Source organism: Xiphias gladius, chromosome 21 (genome assembly GCF_016859285.1).
Source record: "Xiphias gladius isolate SHS-SW01 ecotype Sanya breed wild chromosome 21, ASM1685928v1, whole genome shotgun sequence".
NCBI lineage: Eukaryota > Metazoa > Chordata > Actinopteri > Istiophoriformes > Xiphiidae > Xiphias > Xiphias gladius.
In genome coordinates, this window is record NC_053420.1 from 8890001 (window position 1) to 8907823 (window position 17823).

The 17823-nt window shown below is 38.8% G+C and overlaps 1 protein-coding gene across 2 annotated transcripts in view; it reads left to right on the top strand.

Moving 5' to 3' along the window:
* LOC120807583 (metabotropic glutamate receptor 4-like) overlaps positions 1 to 6194 on the top strand; it is a 137053-nt gene extending 130859 nt beyond the window's left edge. Inside the window, exons 10-11 of one of the 2 annotated variants that reach the window (XM_040159799.1) lie at positions 373 to 619; positions 4373 to 6194. In XM_040159799.1, the coding sequence (XP_040015733.1) occupies positions 373 to 619; positions 4373 to 4422 (297 nt within the window). In that variant the 3' untranslated portion in view covers positions 4423 to 6194. The remainder of the gene's footprint in view (positions 1 to 372; positions 620 to 4372) is intronic. The other variant, XM_040159801.1, reaches the window with a different exon arrangement.
* Positions 6195 to 17823: the final 11629 nt, after the last annotated feature.

The window sequence follows — 17823 nt, forward strand, 5'->3', positions numbered from 1 at the left end:
ATCCAGTCAACCTATGTTCAGGTTGACTTGATGGCCATATTAAAACTAGTATGGCAGAAAATTAAACAAACACGGTGGCCTTGCCTGGTTTGGCCCACAAGCTATAAAAGCCGATGAGATTCTGATATAAAACAAGTTTTATCACATCACTTGCATTAAGTAATTTCGAAGCCTTTATTGGACACAGTAGGAACTACTTCAACCACAGCTTGGCCAACAAAACGGGTCATTGGATGCTCTAATTAAAATGATACACACCAGATGTCACTTGTACTGTACAGATCACTACCCATATAGAATTTTATGTAACATCCAGTGCCAAAACAGGCTAAACTGATTGTGTTGTTCATGTTTGGTGCTTTCCGCTTGCAGATGTACATCCAAACAACCACGCTGACCATCTCGGTGAGCCTGAGCGCTTCAGTGTCCCTCGGGTTGCTCTACATGCCCAAGGTCTACGTGGTTCTCTTCCACCCCGAGCAGAATGTGCCCAAGCGCACACGCAGCCTCAAGGCCGTGGTTACCGCTGCCACCATGTCCAACAAGTTTAACCCCAAGGCCGGACTCAGACCAAACGGAGAAGCCAAGACCGAGCTTTGTGAAAGCCTTGAAACACAAAGTAAGAACATGAATGCTAATGAGGAAGTACCTAGAGTTTTGGTATTGTTTTGTTTTTTGTTTTTTTCTCAGGCATGTTTTTTCCTTCAGTGTCTGTAAATCAAACAAATTGATGCAGAGATAGGAAGCAGAGTAAAATATAATTACCTATTAACAGCTGGGTAGCATGTTATTTAACACTTCACTGAATCCAGTGCCACTGTTATTAGAGGCGGGGAGTGGATATTGTTTACAAGTTCAATTCAGTTCAATTCAATTTTATTATTATAGCGCCAAATCATAACATAGATGATCTCAAGGCACTTTACAGAGTAAGTTCAAGACCTTACAATATTAGAGAGAGAAACCATACAGTTCCACCATGAGAAATCACTTGGCAACAGTGGAGAGGAAAAAATCCCTTTTAACAGGAAGAAACCTCCGACAGAACCGGACTCACGTTGGGCGGCCGTCTGCCTCGACCCGTTGGGCCGAGAGGAGAGAAATGGGGGAGAGAGGAGAAAGAGAGACCAGGAACAGCTGCATATACTGTTGTACTCAAGCACTATCAGACTGGTCATTATAATGGTAATAATAATAACAGTGCTGCTTAATGTTATAATGTTATTAACAATTACAGCTGCAATGATAGCAGCTCCAATTAATAATAATAATAAGAAGAAGAAGAAGAAGAAGAAAATTAATAATGATGAGCAATTAATTATGATCAGAATGACTTGGAGCTCTGGAGTCAGAGATGCCTCCAGAATGAGGACAGGAAAAAAGAGGACACAGAGGAAAAGCACAAACTGCGGGAGAGAGAAGACACAAAGTTAATGACATGCGGTAGTGTGATACAAACGCATGGGGAGAGAGAGAGAGAAGTGCTCAGTGCATCGCTGGAGTTCCCCCAGCAGCCTCGGCATATAGCAGCATTACTAAAAGACAGTTCAGGCCTTAACTATAAGTTCTATCAAGGAGGAAAGTTTTAAGCCTAATCTTTAACGTGGAGAGGGTGTCTGCCTCCCGAACCCAAACTTTGCAGTCTAGAGGTAACAAATGGATTCGTTTTTCGGAGACAGGATGTTTCTATTTAGTTTATTCTAAAATGCCTTAGAAAGTTTTTCAACGTCTTAAATTTAATTTAGGCAGGGTAGTTATAACTAATAACTTTTTTAACCGGTTAATCCATCCATATTTGGTCACTGACTGAGGTCATGTTTAATGATGAACTAATTATATTACTAGGAATTATTGTTATATACAGTTGGGAAGTACTAAAAAAATGTTATATAAATGTCGGTGAAATCATGCAGCTAGTAAATAATTCTGGGCCTTATCATCTCCACTGTTTTTTATTATATTTTATACCTACCTACCAGTATGATCATGAAAAAGATATTACAAAACATGCTATGTGGTATTAAAGAGGTCTTAAAAAGGTCTTAAAAAGTCTCAAATTTAAGTTGCTGAATACTGCACAAACCCTGTTTTGTTCTTTTGTTTTTCTTTTGATGACCTGATTTTCATCATTACCACATAGAATTTTGTGGCTACAAATGAGACTTGACATCTCGATATGTCTTGAGATCTCAACATATTTCATACAATAGAAATGTACCTTCTCTCTTTGACTATTACTCTATCTATTTACACCCCAACAGTGTTTAAACTAGCGCTGAAACAACTAGGATAAAGATGATTCATTTTCAGCATTTCCATAATCAATTAATTGTCTAAGGCAGGGGATCAGACTCATACTACTGTGCCTGAAGGCCACTGCTGGACTATTTCTTGGTTGGAAGACGTCATTTCCTCAAGTCCCTGCTGGTTGCTTGGCCACTGCTCCCAACCTCGAAATAGCCAGTTACATAAAACCCCGTAAAAAGGGTGAGGTGTGATCTTTACAATTTGGTTTTTCGACCGGGATGTCTTAATCACTGTAGAAAGCTTTAAAAGTATCTTCGGACAGACCCAGACTAGTTGTTTCCCCATTTTTCCAGTCTTTATGCTAAGCTAAGCTAACTAGCTGCTGGCTGTAGCTTCATATTTGACGAAAAGGTGGCTAAAAGTATGTTCCAAAATATCAAACCATTTTTGGTGCTTCAAAAATTACCATTATCAAAATAGTTTCCCTTCAATTTTGTGTCGATCAACAAATCAATTAATCAAATAATCGTTTTAGCTGTAGTTTAGTATAAAAAAAAGAGAACATATCTATGCTCTGATTTTGCAGCATTGCAGCATTAAAAAATAAAAAAATAATTTCTTTAAAGTAAAAGAAGAAATTAATTTGAAAGCCAGATAAATTGCTTAAATTTTAATGTGGTTTAGATCGTAAATGACTTAATCACAATACCAGTGAAAGTACTCATAAAATACTTAAACTACTTAATATACTGGTTTAAGTCATTTATGAGGCCAAACAGTCACTGGCTCCAGTTTCTGAAATGTAAGAATTTGGACATTTTAATTGTTTTTTAATTAAATTTAACATCTTTAAATACTGGATAAAACCACTAATTTGAAGACCTCATCTTGGAACCTGTGATTCGCATACTGTATTTCTCAATGTTTTGACATGCTATAGATGAATCAGTTGATTGAAATAAGAATTGAGATACCAATAATGAGAATCATTTGTTGCAGCCAGACTTTAAACACATTGTAAATAATCAAGGGGCATCTGGCTCTCTTTTCTGAAGAAGCTGAATCTCTCAGCGTGTGCATCCTCCTAATCTCAATACCAATAAAAGTGCTTGGCACTACTGTAACAGTGACACACTCTGGATTTATGCAAGTGAAGTAAACAATGACTTCAGCAATTGAGTCAGCAGAAGTTAGTCGTGACGTCCAAAACACTTTTCCTCTGCTTGCCTCAGTCAGTGAAAGTTTAAATCGGTCATGTCCATCAATAGAGATACATTCCCTCTGTCTGGTCTGTACCATTAGGAACTCAAGCCTTTTGTCACACATTTTAAAGCTGTATTTACTCTTTACTTTTCATACCAACAATAGTGAGAAATGTTTCCTTTCATAAAAAAATAAAAGAGCTGACATACTGTTAACACAAAAGCCGAAATCAGTATAAACTGTATGGACAATGCACTGGCACACTGCCATTGTTGCCACCGCCACAGCGCAACATTAATTCCTATCTTGCTTTAAGTTTCTGTGGAGGGTTAATAGGGCCTTCTGTTACATTAGTATATAAGTGGCGAGAAGGCAGCAATACAGAATTGATAGCCAGCAGCAATTTATCCTGATGGGGTTACCGTTTACAGGGGCTGTACAGTGCATGGCTATTTGAATAAGCACCATTTGTCATTGTCATCGCCAGTGTGGATATATGACTTGATGAAATTGAAAAAATCCTGTCTGGGCCAGCTGCCACGACTGCCGAGATCTGGTGGTGATATGTCAGGATTTATCTGCTCCACCTCAGCGAATTGGCTAACGCGGTCTGGGGAGGCAACTGGAAAGTTGTGGCCTGATAGCTGAAGGAAAAGGAGGTGCTGGTGGGTGGGGTGGGTGGGAGGGGGCTTTACTGAACTCTCCATCTGCTGCGGTAATACAGGATCTATTTAGGGTAGAAAATGGCCAGAGAGCTAAGGCATATTTCATAACTGCACTACGCCATGAAAACTAGTCAGCAACTGAACACAGATTTTCAGTATTTTCACCTATTCATCTAACAAATACAAAATCATAGGTTACAATGGTTGACCTTGACTCCATTTGATTCTCAATCTCCCTTCTCACTGTTCTCTTTCAGCTTTCCCATCAAAGCAAACCTACATCAGCTACAGCAACCATGCAATCTAAGGGACAGGGGTTCTTGTCATAATTCAGGATTTCCACCCTGACGGGTGGAGAAGAAAACACGCAGCGGAATTTCACACGGCCTGCAAAAAAAAAAAAATTTAAAAAACGGTTGTGTCATTTTACGGGTGGAGATCACAGAAGCGTTGCCCAAAGAAGTGACATGGCGAGGAGAGACCACAAACAGGTGCAGGGATGGACAAAACACAGGACCAGAACAGATAACAGTACAATTGTAATGATCCATCTTCTGTCTGCCTCACAAGAATAAACACACGAAAAAAGAAAAATGAAAAATACTTGCATGGCAGAGGCCTGGAGACTGAAGGATGGAGCTTTCCATTTGAGTGTTTACATTTCAGCTATGCCCTCTTTCAAAGACTTACCTGTCATCCTGAGCAGCGCTGACTGAGAGAAGAACTAAAATCAAGAATATGTTCAGGTGTTCTTAATGTTGTCTGCCAGTTTTGCAAACTATAATTAATCTTAAAATCCTCAAGGCATCACAAGGGATTAATCAACACCAAAAAGGCATGAAAACGTGGTCCATGGATTTCTAAAAGGGGTTTGTGTTTGTTTTTTATCTCTAAATGTATTCCCGGCTCATGAGTCAAGTGACTGGAAACGGTTATCATCTCTACAATGCAACAAATCTGTACCAGACTCCATGTATTTTTATTTCCTCTTCTAGGTTCCCACTGACTTAATAAGAATGACTACATGTATAAGGTGGTCTCTGCTGATTTTGAGCATGCCAATGTCAACATCCTGTGTTGTGTTGTTAAAAAAAAAAAAAAACCAAAACAAAACAAAAAAAAACCCGAACAAAACAAAGAAAATGAAAAAATAATATATTTGGAATGCATTTAAACTCCGTTGCAGCGTTGTTAACAATTGTTTGGGCCAAAGCCTATTGTACGTTAAAAACTGTTCTCAAATGGTGAAGGTCTAGTGAGTGATTGTTTATCTGTGCTTAAGTGAGGCCATGATTTGTATTACCAGCTAGCCCAAGACTGCCACTCCCCTCTGCATACCTGTATGTGCTTGGAAACAGCAGCTCCTGGTTAAAGTAGACAGTATTTTAGCCAGGAGATCTTACTGTAAGCTGTCGTCCAGGATGACCCTCCCATCACTGCCACCAGCTACTCTCTTGGTCAGTCGTAGCGTAAGGGTAAAGCTTAGCTGTACAGATCCATTAGGAGGGGAATTAAGAGGAAGTATGCCCTTGAGAGGACCGTGCAATATGCCCTGAAGGTGATATCCATAATGGACCAGCCACTGAGAGAATTCATTACTATACTTGCCCTCCTAAGGCACTTTTCATAATAGGGAGGCAGTGTCAGGAAGTTGTAAGGCTTTTCAACAAATTAAAATCTAATTGCAAAAGTACACAATATCTCGATCCATCACCCTCAGCTTGCTGAACAGATTAATAGGTGGCTTTTTGCAGTATAAAAGCCCTCTAATGTCTTGGGGAAAACATTGTGGGGTCATTTGTGTTGTGAATTCAATGCTGCTTTTCATGCCTCCCTCTGTATTACTTTCAACACCATTTGTGTTGCAGAATAAAATGTGAGTGCTGACCAAATTAAATGGCAAGTTAATGTATGTTATTAAATAGATTGATGATGTCTGCTTTATGTCCTGACATATCCTAAAATTGGGGAAAATGTACAAAAAGATACAGTGCCTGGCTATCTGACTATGTATTTGTAAAACCTCATGAAAACTAATGAAGTGTGTGAAGCATGTTTAGTTTTTTTTTTATACAAAATTTTATTTCTATTAAAAATGTTTGAAAACTTCAGTGTACTTTCTCAGGTTTGTTTGATTTCGGAAAAAAAAAAATGCTGGTTTCGTTTACCAGTTAGTTTGTTCATTAATTTGATCCCTTTGTTTCAAAAAACAAAAAACAATAAAAACAGCGGAATATCCCCTCACAGGTTGTTACTGTCAGTATGTTGCCAGATGAAAAAACAGAATGACACATTAGCAAACTTACATTACCCTCAGCTAAATGACTGGCAGCGCTTCTGTGTGAGCGTATCTGTGTTTTTTTTTTTATTCCTGTTGTAAGAAAATAATACAGATTAAAAACAGGTTTGTCAGCCCTAAAGAAAAGAGACAATGGCTGCCGTTCTCTGAATAATATGGTGCCACAATTGCCCCTATAATGGCACTGGAAGGACAGAGAACTGGTGGAGGGAAACATGAAATTATTTAAAATGAATGGTTAGCCGCTACTTGAATCCAAGGCCTCTGCACACGGCGAGCTCTGAGGATTTCTCATCTTCTCACGCCTCCCTGATTCAGTGAGTCCACAAAACAAAAGGCTCGGAAATAACAGTTGTTGCATGGCAAAGATGCTAAATGCATGCAGTAGTATTAGATCAATGCAGTATGCGGAGCAGAGTATATATCATCTTCACATGGCAGAGACAGAATGAGGTGTCTGCAGTGTTTAGACTCATGAGTTTTTTCATGACTTCCCTTTTCTTTTGTCGGAACAAATTTAGAAATATCTCATGCCACTCCTACCGCAATAATAATAAGAACATAGTATTGCAAAAATGATGCAGGCTGAAGCATTTAAGGTATCTTATTAAAATTGTCAGTATAGTAGCGCTCTCAGGAAATATTTGCTACAAACACTGAGAACTCAGTATAAAGTCACAAGCTCACACCAAGATTTGCCAGCTAATCTACACTTTCAACTGTACTACTACAGAGGTTTGAGGGGAAGAAATAATTCATCAAAAAAAGAAAAACGATCTATATATGCGAGACGCTGCAGGACACTGATGTGAGGTGCTAACTAAGTAAATCAGTCTGTCATTATTTTATTCATGAATAACATTTGGCTAACTTCAGTGTTGTTCCCTAAAAAACCTAAAAAACTGCAAAAATCGGCCCGACCACAATCTTAAAGAGTTCCTCCTGTGGAAGATATCCACAAACAAAATTGACAAGACATGTTGAGGATAAGTCAACACTTCTTACATGCACAGTAGCTAGTAAAGATTTAATTTTGTGCAAATTAAAACATCTACTTAAAAGGCATATACTGTATGTAGTTCGAAAAATATACTTTCTTTGTGTGTCTAATGATAAATTAAAGACAATTTATTACAGTTTGCTATGACTTCAACTCACCAGAGGGGCTTATAGTCACAAACAGGCAATGCAGATGGAAGAGCTACAGCTTGCTGTAAACATAGCAGCGTATAGTGGAGAGAACAGTTGGTCTGAGGTCCCACGGTGAACTGCATGAAATGAAAATTCCACCGCTCAAATATGTGCAACTATTTACCTGTCTGTACCTAGGGGCCCATTTTGTCATGATCTGTCTATGTGCGTACGTCATGAGTTTGCTATCGTATTTCTTGACAATGATATTTTGAATCATATTGAATTTTAATAATATTTGTGTTTTTGGGGGGCGGGGGTTTGCCAACCATTATTTGGAACAATGTTTTTATGGCCGGGTCCCCAATTTGTTTTTATCTCTTGCACACGCGGGAGAATGGAGGTGACACAATGCGCAGTTGAATGTCCATGTTATATGGATGGATGGATGGATGGATGGATGGATGGATGGATGGATGGATGGATGGATGGATGGATGGATAGATAGATAGATAGATAGATAGATAGATAGATAGATAGATAGATAGATAGATAGATAGATAGATAGATAGATAGATAGATGGATGGATCCTATAACATCTAAGTAACAGCTGAATTACCTGAGAAAACCTTTTGTGGAATGAAAATTGTGGCACCACCACAACTGACTCCTAATTGTGCATTAGCTCCACTCAGCAAAGACAATCAGGGACTTCCCTCCCAACTGTGGAGAGGACAGGGGAGTGTATGTGTCATTCCTCCAACAGCTGGCTCTGTCTTTGCTTCAATGCGTCTGAGTCGGAAAGCCAGAAATTTTCAATAAAACTTGAAGAATATTAAGGACAACTTGAGAGGTTGTTCAGCAGCCTAATGACAAATACATTCAGGAACAGATCTCTGTGGGCAGTCATAATGATATGACTATTGAGAGGTTCAATGCAATCTGCTCAACTGTGTAATTGCAGATAGGGAGATACAAATGCTCGGATGGAGGTTAAGAGATTTATCCCCACAAGCTAATGACTTATATAAACTAATGACACTTTACGTGTACAACTACTCCACGTCGTTGATGAAGTGGTCTTGTGCTGTAAAAGCGGACAACAAAATCCAGGAAAAATGCATTGCTCCGGAGCACAGACCCCGTTTTCTTCGCTTCGACACCACAGCGACAACGACAGCTGCCTCAAATTAGCGGAGTAAATTAATTCAAATACTGCTCACACAGCAGTGAGACATTAAAATGAGTGTATACAAAACCAATCACACGAGCAGCGGATCACAGTGCAATTATTAATCCTTTCACATGTTCTTGAAATGGTCTTGGAACACTTTCCTAAGACGACCGAACCATGTCAATGTCCCTAAAAAGCATAAACGTTAACCATCTTTTCTCGCAAGAAAACTCTCAAAAAGTCATTTTAATTTGGTTTTAGTCATCAAAAACCAATTTAATTTAATTAACCATTTAAAGTGTATCTGATTGCAGTGGACGGGGACCGAGTCAAAGCTATCTTCAGCAGTAATGCTGAAACAATCCTCATGCGAGTCTGAATAGCTGAGCAGATAAAAGTCTGTCCACTTGGTACAGTCCTTTCCCATGTGCAGCTGAAGATAATACAATACAACTGCCCTCAGGTGACAGAATGAGCACATTTGAGCACCGATGTACGGGGGAACTGAGGGAAGCAACGCACTGAGGTTTCTCTCGGAGGGTCCTTTGACTGAGCTCTCTCAGCTGTGCAGAAACGCCATTGTATACAATCACAAACAGACTCAACACTGACAGTGGATGCTTTGCTGTAAAAAAGCCTGATCTAGAGGCGTGATTTTCCAACAGAAAAGACAGAGGCTCAGCAATTCACTGTGGACAAAGACAGAAGAGCAAGCCTGAAGGAAAGTGACTGAATGTATGTATGAAGCAGAAAAACCCGAGGACAAATGTAACTGCGTGCAAAGGAAATTAACTTAAAACAGTGAAGGCTCTCATGCCTGTGTTTAAAAAAAAATCATCACTTTTTTGTCCAATGTGCAGTTAAAATTTGATTCACCTTTTGCTTTTGATGGTGACGGATGATCGGAGACGTGGTACGGTAGCTTATACACAGTGCATACACTATGTTGCTAGGAAACAGAACCTCGAGAATATCCTTCAGTTACTGCACAATCAAAGGAATAATGTTCTGATAGTTCAGTGACTGCGTGAAAGCAAAATGTTGGACGGGTACCTCCCTATAGGGAAAAAACAAACAGAGAAATGAATAAGTTAAATATATAAGCTGTTCTGGTTGAATATATATTTCTAAATGCTCTATACAGATCCCAGGTGCACCTTTTTGTGCAGTTTATCTATTGTGACACTGTAACCAGTACCTCGCTTTTTCCATTCATGCGTACTTAGCACCTCCTTAAGTGCTTCGTTATATTTTGCCACTTTCATTTGTTCTATTTTTCACAGATTTGGAATTTCAGGGTTGATAACAATACGCCATAATTCCGTTTGTCATGACCAATATGGGTATATCAAACAATATTAATTTTGCAAATGCAAAAAAGTGGAGAGGACAATAAAGGCTGACTTTTTAGCCTGCTTTTTTTTTCCCACGGTCAATATTTGCAAAGAATTTGTAGTTAGCAGTTGTTCAGTAACATATGAAAAGACATCTTCACAGCTATAGTTCGTTATCTGTTACTTTCAGAGGCTGCCGTGCATCTATATTTCTCCTACTGTCAAAAAATTCCACGAAAAGACCAAAATCGACCATGCGTTAGTCTATGTCTCAATACTTTCCAACTTCACTTACATGTCTGTGGCACACCTGACGACATAAATCTTTAAACAAGAGTCACAAATACATTGTGTCATTTAAAAAAAAACAAAAAACGCTGTCATTTCCTAAAAACGGCCGGGCACTGTAGCTTTCAGCAAACATTACTCAAAGAGGAGTAAACAGTGCATTTGTTTGGGATTTTTTTTCAGCTGCGGACTGATACACACTCAGCAGGACGGCATAGGATGTAGGATTGACTCAAAATAAAGCACATGTTCATTGTAATGGAGGCACCAAGTGCAACAATGTTGCTTTCTGAAGTATTTTTAATAGTTTTTGGACAACGATGAAGCTCTGAGGCACAGAGGAAATACTGGATTTTAGATTCCGTTCAGTGTTGGTTTGGGTCTTTTCATGGGATTTGTTGTTAAGAAGAAGAATACAGAATATCACTAAACAGGCATCTGAGGAAGCCCTGAGAGGCAAGTGAAAAATGTATGTGATTTAGCAAGTTATGTAACACTACCGTCATGTCTGTCTTTCGGCTAGAAATGTATTTTAATCAGCTAAGATACTCTGCCAGAAAGGCTTTAGGAAGTCAGGTGAGATAGTACAAAGCGTGAGAATAGAAAATACATTTCTAGCCAAAAGATAGTCATGACAATAATGTGATATAAAGTGCTTGGAGATACATACATATATATATATATATATATATATATGTATATATCAGCCACTGGTACATGGCTGTGCATCTCTATCTATTATGTGTAATTCAATTAATTTATTTTTAAGAGAGTGAATGTAAATAAATTTACATTTTCATTTACTGTCCATTGCATATACAGTATATAGTATGTACAGTATATTTATAGTATAGTGTAGTGTATTTATTACTGGTATGTCTATTTATTTTACAATGTGTATGGTACACATTGTAAAATAAATATTATAAATGAGTAGAATTATAAATTAGTTATAAATAGGTTTTGGGGGGCACAAAAAATATCTTTGGTATGAATAAGGTGTCCTGTTTGATTTATTTTTTATCATCATCATCATTATTATTATAGCATCAGTTTTGATGGATATTAATTACACCTTTTTGTTTTCCACTGTACATAAATACTTATGTTAAGATACCGCGATCCTGTGTGTGCTGCAATCATAACAATTAACTCTTTTCACTTCACTAATGTAAAGTGAAAGTTGATTCATATTTATTTTACTTCGCTGACTGTTCTGAAGCAGTTTTTTGTCTCTGTCACTATGAACAACGTGTAACTGTAATCCAAGGCAGACAAAGATGTCTTCAGGTGTCTCCTCTCCGGTCGCCTGTCGGTAATCGAAGCCCGTGATCATCTCGACTGCGGGGTCCACTGAATTAAGTTTCTAATTGAGCCCCAGGGAAGGAAGGGAACCTGACGAGAGCTGTATGTAGCGATCCCCAGGTTAAAGAGAGACACTCGGGTAACATGTTTCCCTCAGGGAGGGTGAAAAAAAAAAAAAAACAAGTGTGAGGAGGTGGGTAAAGCCTTTACGGTGAAACTAGGCCATCCTAACAAGGACTGGGAAAGACTGTGACAGTGGAATACAGAGCCTAACTGCAGCCAGGGTCTCTCATATTCACTGCCAATATTGCTTTCATTGGCTATGCACCATTTCACTCTCTCCTTTAAGCTCTGCCGAAGTCTAATACATTAGGATGTTGTATGGTAGTTCTGTCAGGGGGCTGTTTCCCTTCATATATGGAGGTGGATGGATCAAATGATGGCAAAGAAATGTTTATGTTAGGGTAGATTCAACAACAGAGCACCGCAATTCAACATTAACACGTTATTCCTTTAATTAATATTTCACTCGTATTTTGTTAATCTTTAATGCTCTCATATATTCATATTTTATGACTATTGAATTTTTATTTCTGAACTGCCACTTTCTCTTTAACTTGGATTCAACAAAAATGTGTTGCTACATTACATGCACAGTGTCATGAGACGGTGCATCACAATTTTTAGCCTTGCTAAAAACGCCGTCGCTCTAGGGAGGGCAATGTCAGTCAATCCGCCACTTCGGTCCAGGGTGAAATATCTCAACAACTGACGGATCGATTGCCATGATTGCACAGACATCTGTGGTCCCCAGAGGATGAATCCTAAGGATTTTGTTGATCCTCCGATTTTCCCTCGAGCATCACCAGAATGCATTGGAATAAAATTGGGTACAGACATTCATGCCCCCCTCAGGATCTAGTGCCCATCATAAGGTCAAAAATAATACCTTCAAAGCTAATGACTTTCCCCTCAGCATCAGCTGTGCTAATTAGCAAATGTTAGCATGCAGACACGTTAAAATAAGATGGTAAACATTATAGCTGCTAAACATCGGCAGGTTAGCATTGTGACTGTGAGCACATTAGAACGCTGAGGTTAGCATTAGGTTTAAAGCACCACTGCGCCTTAGCACGGCCTCACAGAGCTGCTAGCACAGCAGGAGTTTTGTTTGATACCTAATGTAAGAAGTCTCCATGTTGACTGTGATCCACCTGGACCTTTTTGGAGGGGTTAACTAACAGCACGACTGACCAGACAGACCAAAGCCACAAGTCAGAGTCTGTTTTAGAGTCTTCATAGCCGTGAGTTGCAATTACCCAAACAATACCCAAACAATAAGGTTTTTTGAACTTTCTTGGGTCGTCATCGTTGTTCACTTCACTTACAGCCACAGCACACTCCCTGATTTTGTTATTGCACTCAGTCCCTCCACAAATCCACACATTTTCTCCCTGCTCACTGCTGATATTGTAAAACCTTCCAATCACCGTGTAAACATGCTGCTTGTCTGACCAAGGAATGAAACTGCATATCGTAAAATGTTACATAAATATGATATAAAAAGACAAGTGTTGTTCTTCCTGACCTGAATTTCGGTGCCCTTCTCTGCTTGAGGCACAGAAAAAACTCTTTTCGACATCCTTTGGTGACCAGCATTGCAATTATTACAGCTGTCCTCATATATTACAGAGGCATGTTACAACAGAGGTGATTAGCCGTGGAAGAAAACCTTATGTGAACTAAGAAATGACAGAAACATACAGTTTAAAAAAAAGAAAAATCGTAGACAGTATCACTAGGCAAACGTTTAAAACTGAGGATAACACTGTTGACTGGCTTTTTTTTATTTTTTTTGCTTTTGTAGCTGAAATCTCTCAGGAGGCTTCTCATTCTTTTGTTGCACCTCCTTTCTTCTACTGAGCAAGTGAAAATAGCAGCAGCTGGTGGCAGGAGGGGAGCTCTTCCAAAAGTACAAACTGAAACCCAAAAATCCAGCTGAATAAATTGTTGGAGCATTGGCAATGATTAATAATCCAACCAGTCTGTGCTATGGGGCATCAAAAATCTTACTTATTTTCTACTTAAATAAATGTATGAAAGATTTAAAAAGCCTAAATTATATTCAATCAAATTACAGTGAAAAACGTTACACAGTGCCATATGTTTTCCCTTTTTTATTTATGCATGTACTGTGTTGTAATCAAATGAAAAATATATGTTAAAAGAACTTTTAGCTTTTTGTCTTTAAGAAATGAATGAATTGTTTTTCATTGGACTGGTTTAATGGAGGAGGATGAGCTAATGCTTATAGATGTTGCCACGGTACAGTGCTGACAGATAGAATTGCCTGAAGGGCTGAATGGGAAACTGCAGGATGGATCAATTTTGCAGTGAATACCATTACTACTACTTTGAATCAACTCTCATTTTTGTTCTGATAACACAACAAATTGCAGAAAATTACTGTAGGAGGAGACCTATGAGCGCCTTTTGTACCTCTGATTTATTGATTTAATTGAGAAAAAGTTCTAGACTTTCTGCTTTCGTTTGTAGGCTGGATAAAAAAAAATTAAAACAAATATTCCAGTTGATCACAGTTCTTGTTTGAATGATCCAGATTTAGATTCTTAACGTAACTGTAACGTAATAACTGCAGACCATGTGGACCCCTCACAGTTTACAGGACTGTCACAACTCAGCATGGCTAGCTGACTCTGGCTATCCCGTAGCAGATCTAGAAAAAGCCTCTACAAGAGGGATAGACGGAGAGAAAACTCCGCTCGAGATGTTATCCCTGGCTACGAGATGTGAGGCTTTGGACGTTCAGTGAACAGTGTGTGGATTCTGCTTTATTCAGTCCATCCCTGCCGGGGAGGTAACATTAGCTAACAGCTGTCCGCAGATATCGCCAGATGTCTTGTCCACACGAACAGCGCAGACAAATTAGTGAGCAGACTTGTAGTTTCTGTCCATGCATAACTGTATGGGATAGCATTTATTTATTTATTTTAAATTTGCATGAATGATGATGCCCTTGTAAATGGTGCAGGTTTTTAATATTCTCGCTCAACTGTTTTGTAAATGTGGCCTACAAAAATATAGATGTATCATGCTTTAGTTGTTTTTGCCGTTTGCCAAGGAAAATAAGTCCTGCGTCCATATTTTTAAAACCGAGAAATGTGTTTACAATTGAACCTAAAATGTGCACTTTTAATAAACATTTCATATACAAGGAAACAACAGTGTTGCTCACCTGTTGAAAATAGATGAAATTGAAGTTCCTGCATAAATTCTGAGAGGCGCTTTATGCAACGTTGGCATTTATCTGATGTAACTGAATCATCAAGAACCGCACTGAATCAAAATGAATCGGCTCTGATAAGTGTCGATATTCAGGCCTATTCATCAGTAGTAGTAATGTTATGAACTGTAGAATTCAATTTTTGTGACACAACAGCAAGACACAACTTATTTTTCAAACCAAAAGCTGAAAGCTCCAAGGTCAAGAAAGAACCGTGAATCTCTACGTGTGCGTAGTTTGACAAAACTTAGTAACCTTAACTCAAGGTGCACTTACTATCATTGTTCTGGAGCTTTCAATATTTGATCAGCAGTTGGGGCCTTTGCATTGCTTCATGTTAAGATTACATATTTTATTTTGTTATACTTTTTAGTTTTTACTAAGATACAGACTAAAACGCATGTGTGGTGTTACTCCACAGAGCAGGATATGAGTTAAAATAGTAAGTAAGTCGTTGGGGATGGATTGGGTTGGTGATTATGTCTAATGAACTGAAAAAAGTAGACAGTGAGTACTCTGGGAAGATCCACATTTGTCTTTTCCCAAAAGAAACTGTACAGCGTCTTAGTTGGTGTGGACTTTCCCAAAAAGTAGGTCAAGTCTAGGTAGAGGTGAACTCAATCCCTGAAGCCGCTAGAAATCGTGATTTATGGCGAGCCACTAAAACCCCCTCGCCACAGTGACGCTGTAGATGCCCCAGTAGGTATATGTGATGCACCGGCGGAAAAGAAGCAGTCTGCTCTTATAGGGAGAGAAGGGGGTCTGGTCACAGAGAGGATTGGAGCTCATCTACACAGAGTGCACACGATGCAGAAGAAGAAATTGCTCCTCATTTTTAATGGAGGTCCACCTTCCAGGCAGATAGTGAGCAGGTCCCCTCCTAATATGACCACTCACTTTAACACACGTGCTCAACGCCGAGCAACACTTGGTTTGATTATGGTCATGAGACTTTGTTCTTCCCATCTGAAAGACTTAATGACGAAGATGTCTGCTTTGTTTTTTTGGCAACAAATTGTAAATATTATGAGCTACTGGGTAATGTTTATCTCCTCGAGGCTCACTTTTCTACCACAGAAACTATAATTCCACCGGATTGATTGCTCTGTTAAACCTTCTATTGAGATTAATATTAAATCCGCATATTTTCTGCACCAGCAGACTGTTGTAACCACAGATAAAGCTCCACTTAAAATGACTTTGCACAAATACTCTTCAAGCTAAAAAAAATGTTGATATAGATTTGTGTGTGAAGCTCATCTCAGAGAGGGGCAATTATTCTACACACTTAAACCTTCAATTACAGATTTTTTTTTTTTTTTTTGGACATACCATCACCTCTTAAGTTGATATGGTGAACTTGTCAGCAAACAGTTACATATTTACACATCCAGCAGATAAAGAGCAACATGTCCATTAATTCAGAGTCGTGTTTTCTGGCCATCTGGAAAATGTACGTCCAATATTCGTCAACTCCAGAGGGAAATATCCGGCTCTTTAAATGCTAAATGCTCCACTATGTTCACCAGCTAGTCACTAACTATGTCCGCCTGTCATTTGGCGCTAAGCGGGTAGTAGATGGAGGGTTTTTAGAGCTTTTTTTTGCTGAAAACAGATGCCTGCCGCGGCCCAAAATGACACTATGAGAGCTGTGAGAGTGAACCAAAATAGTTAGGTTGCGGGGCAGAAAGCTAAAAAATGAGCAACAATGAAACTCACTATAAAGCTTCATATTGATCATAGCGGCTTTAACGGGAATGTTAAGACATGTTCAGGTGTGTTTTATTTTTGATTTTTTGACTTAGTCTATGTGTATGTGACTTGGTGCGTTAGCAAGAATAAATCAAATAAATAAAATCATATTCACAATTTTTATAAATGAAATTGAGTTTTGAAAGTTAAATCCATTTTATTTTATTACAGCACACATGATTGGTTTACTCTCATCCCTGCTCAGTTAGGGTTGTTTTGATCATGATTTAGGTCACAAGTCCCCAAACCTAATCCCCAGTGCACCACTAACCACTCTTAAAACTTTCTAATAAAAATTTTGACGAGAAACCAAAGAGTAGGTTTGATCACTTACTTGGATTTTTTACACTTTGTTTGGTCACTTAACCGTTCAGATATACTTCAATGTAAATTCTGTTTTCCACATATGTCTTAATGGTGTTTCAAAGCTGTCTCCATGATGACAGGAATAAAATTATGGGGGAGAAATGCTAAAGCTTGTATTACCAGCCATGACAGCGTGACTGGTATTGTTTTCACCTTGTGATGCCGTGTGTGTGCACGTGTGTGTGTGTGTCATCATAGAAAAATTTGGTCCTGGAGAAAACTACTGTAGCGGGAACTTCTAACAGAGGTGAGTTTGAGTACTTTGGCAGGTGTCTATCTGTCTGTCTGTCTGTCTGTTTGTTGACGGACTTTTTCGCCACAATAGCATCACAAATGTGCAAGATACCGTCACAAAACTTTACAGGTGTGTAGCTGAGATCAAAATGAAGGCAGCGTTCGAAGATGGGCAGGATCCGACCCATGAGTACTGAGTACTCATGTAATATTGTAGTAATGACTACTGGGCACCCATAGGTCAAAATGTCAACATGTTGACGGGCGCTGCGGCTGGTGTCACCCCATCACAAATTGGTCCCTAGTTCATTGATTAACTTGCCAAAAGTAGCGAAACTGAAACTTATTACGCCTAAGAATAATTATGAAACACCCACCATATGTAAGCTTTTAAATGGAGAATGTGAAGTACCCAGAGGTTGCGACAACACACAAAGTCACAAAAATGTAATTCACTAAATACAGAGGACATGCCTCATTGATAGCTATGGTCCTTTTTTTTTAGCTTTAGTGTCAAGTG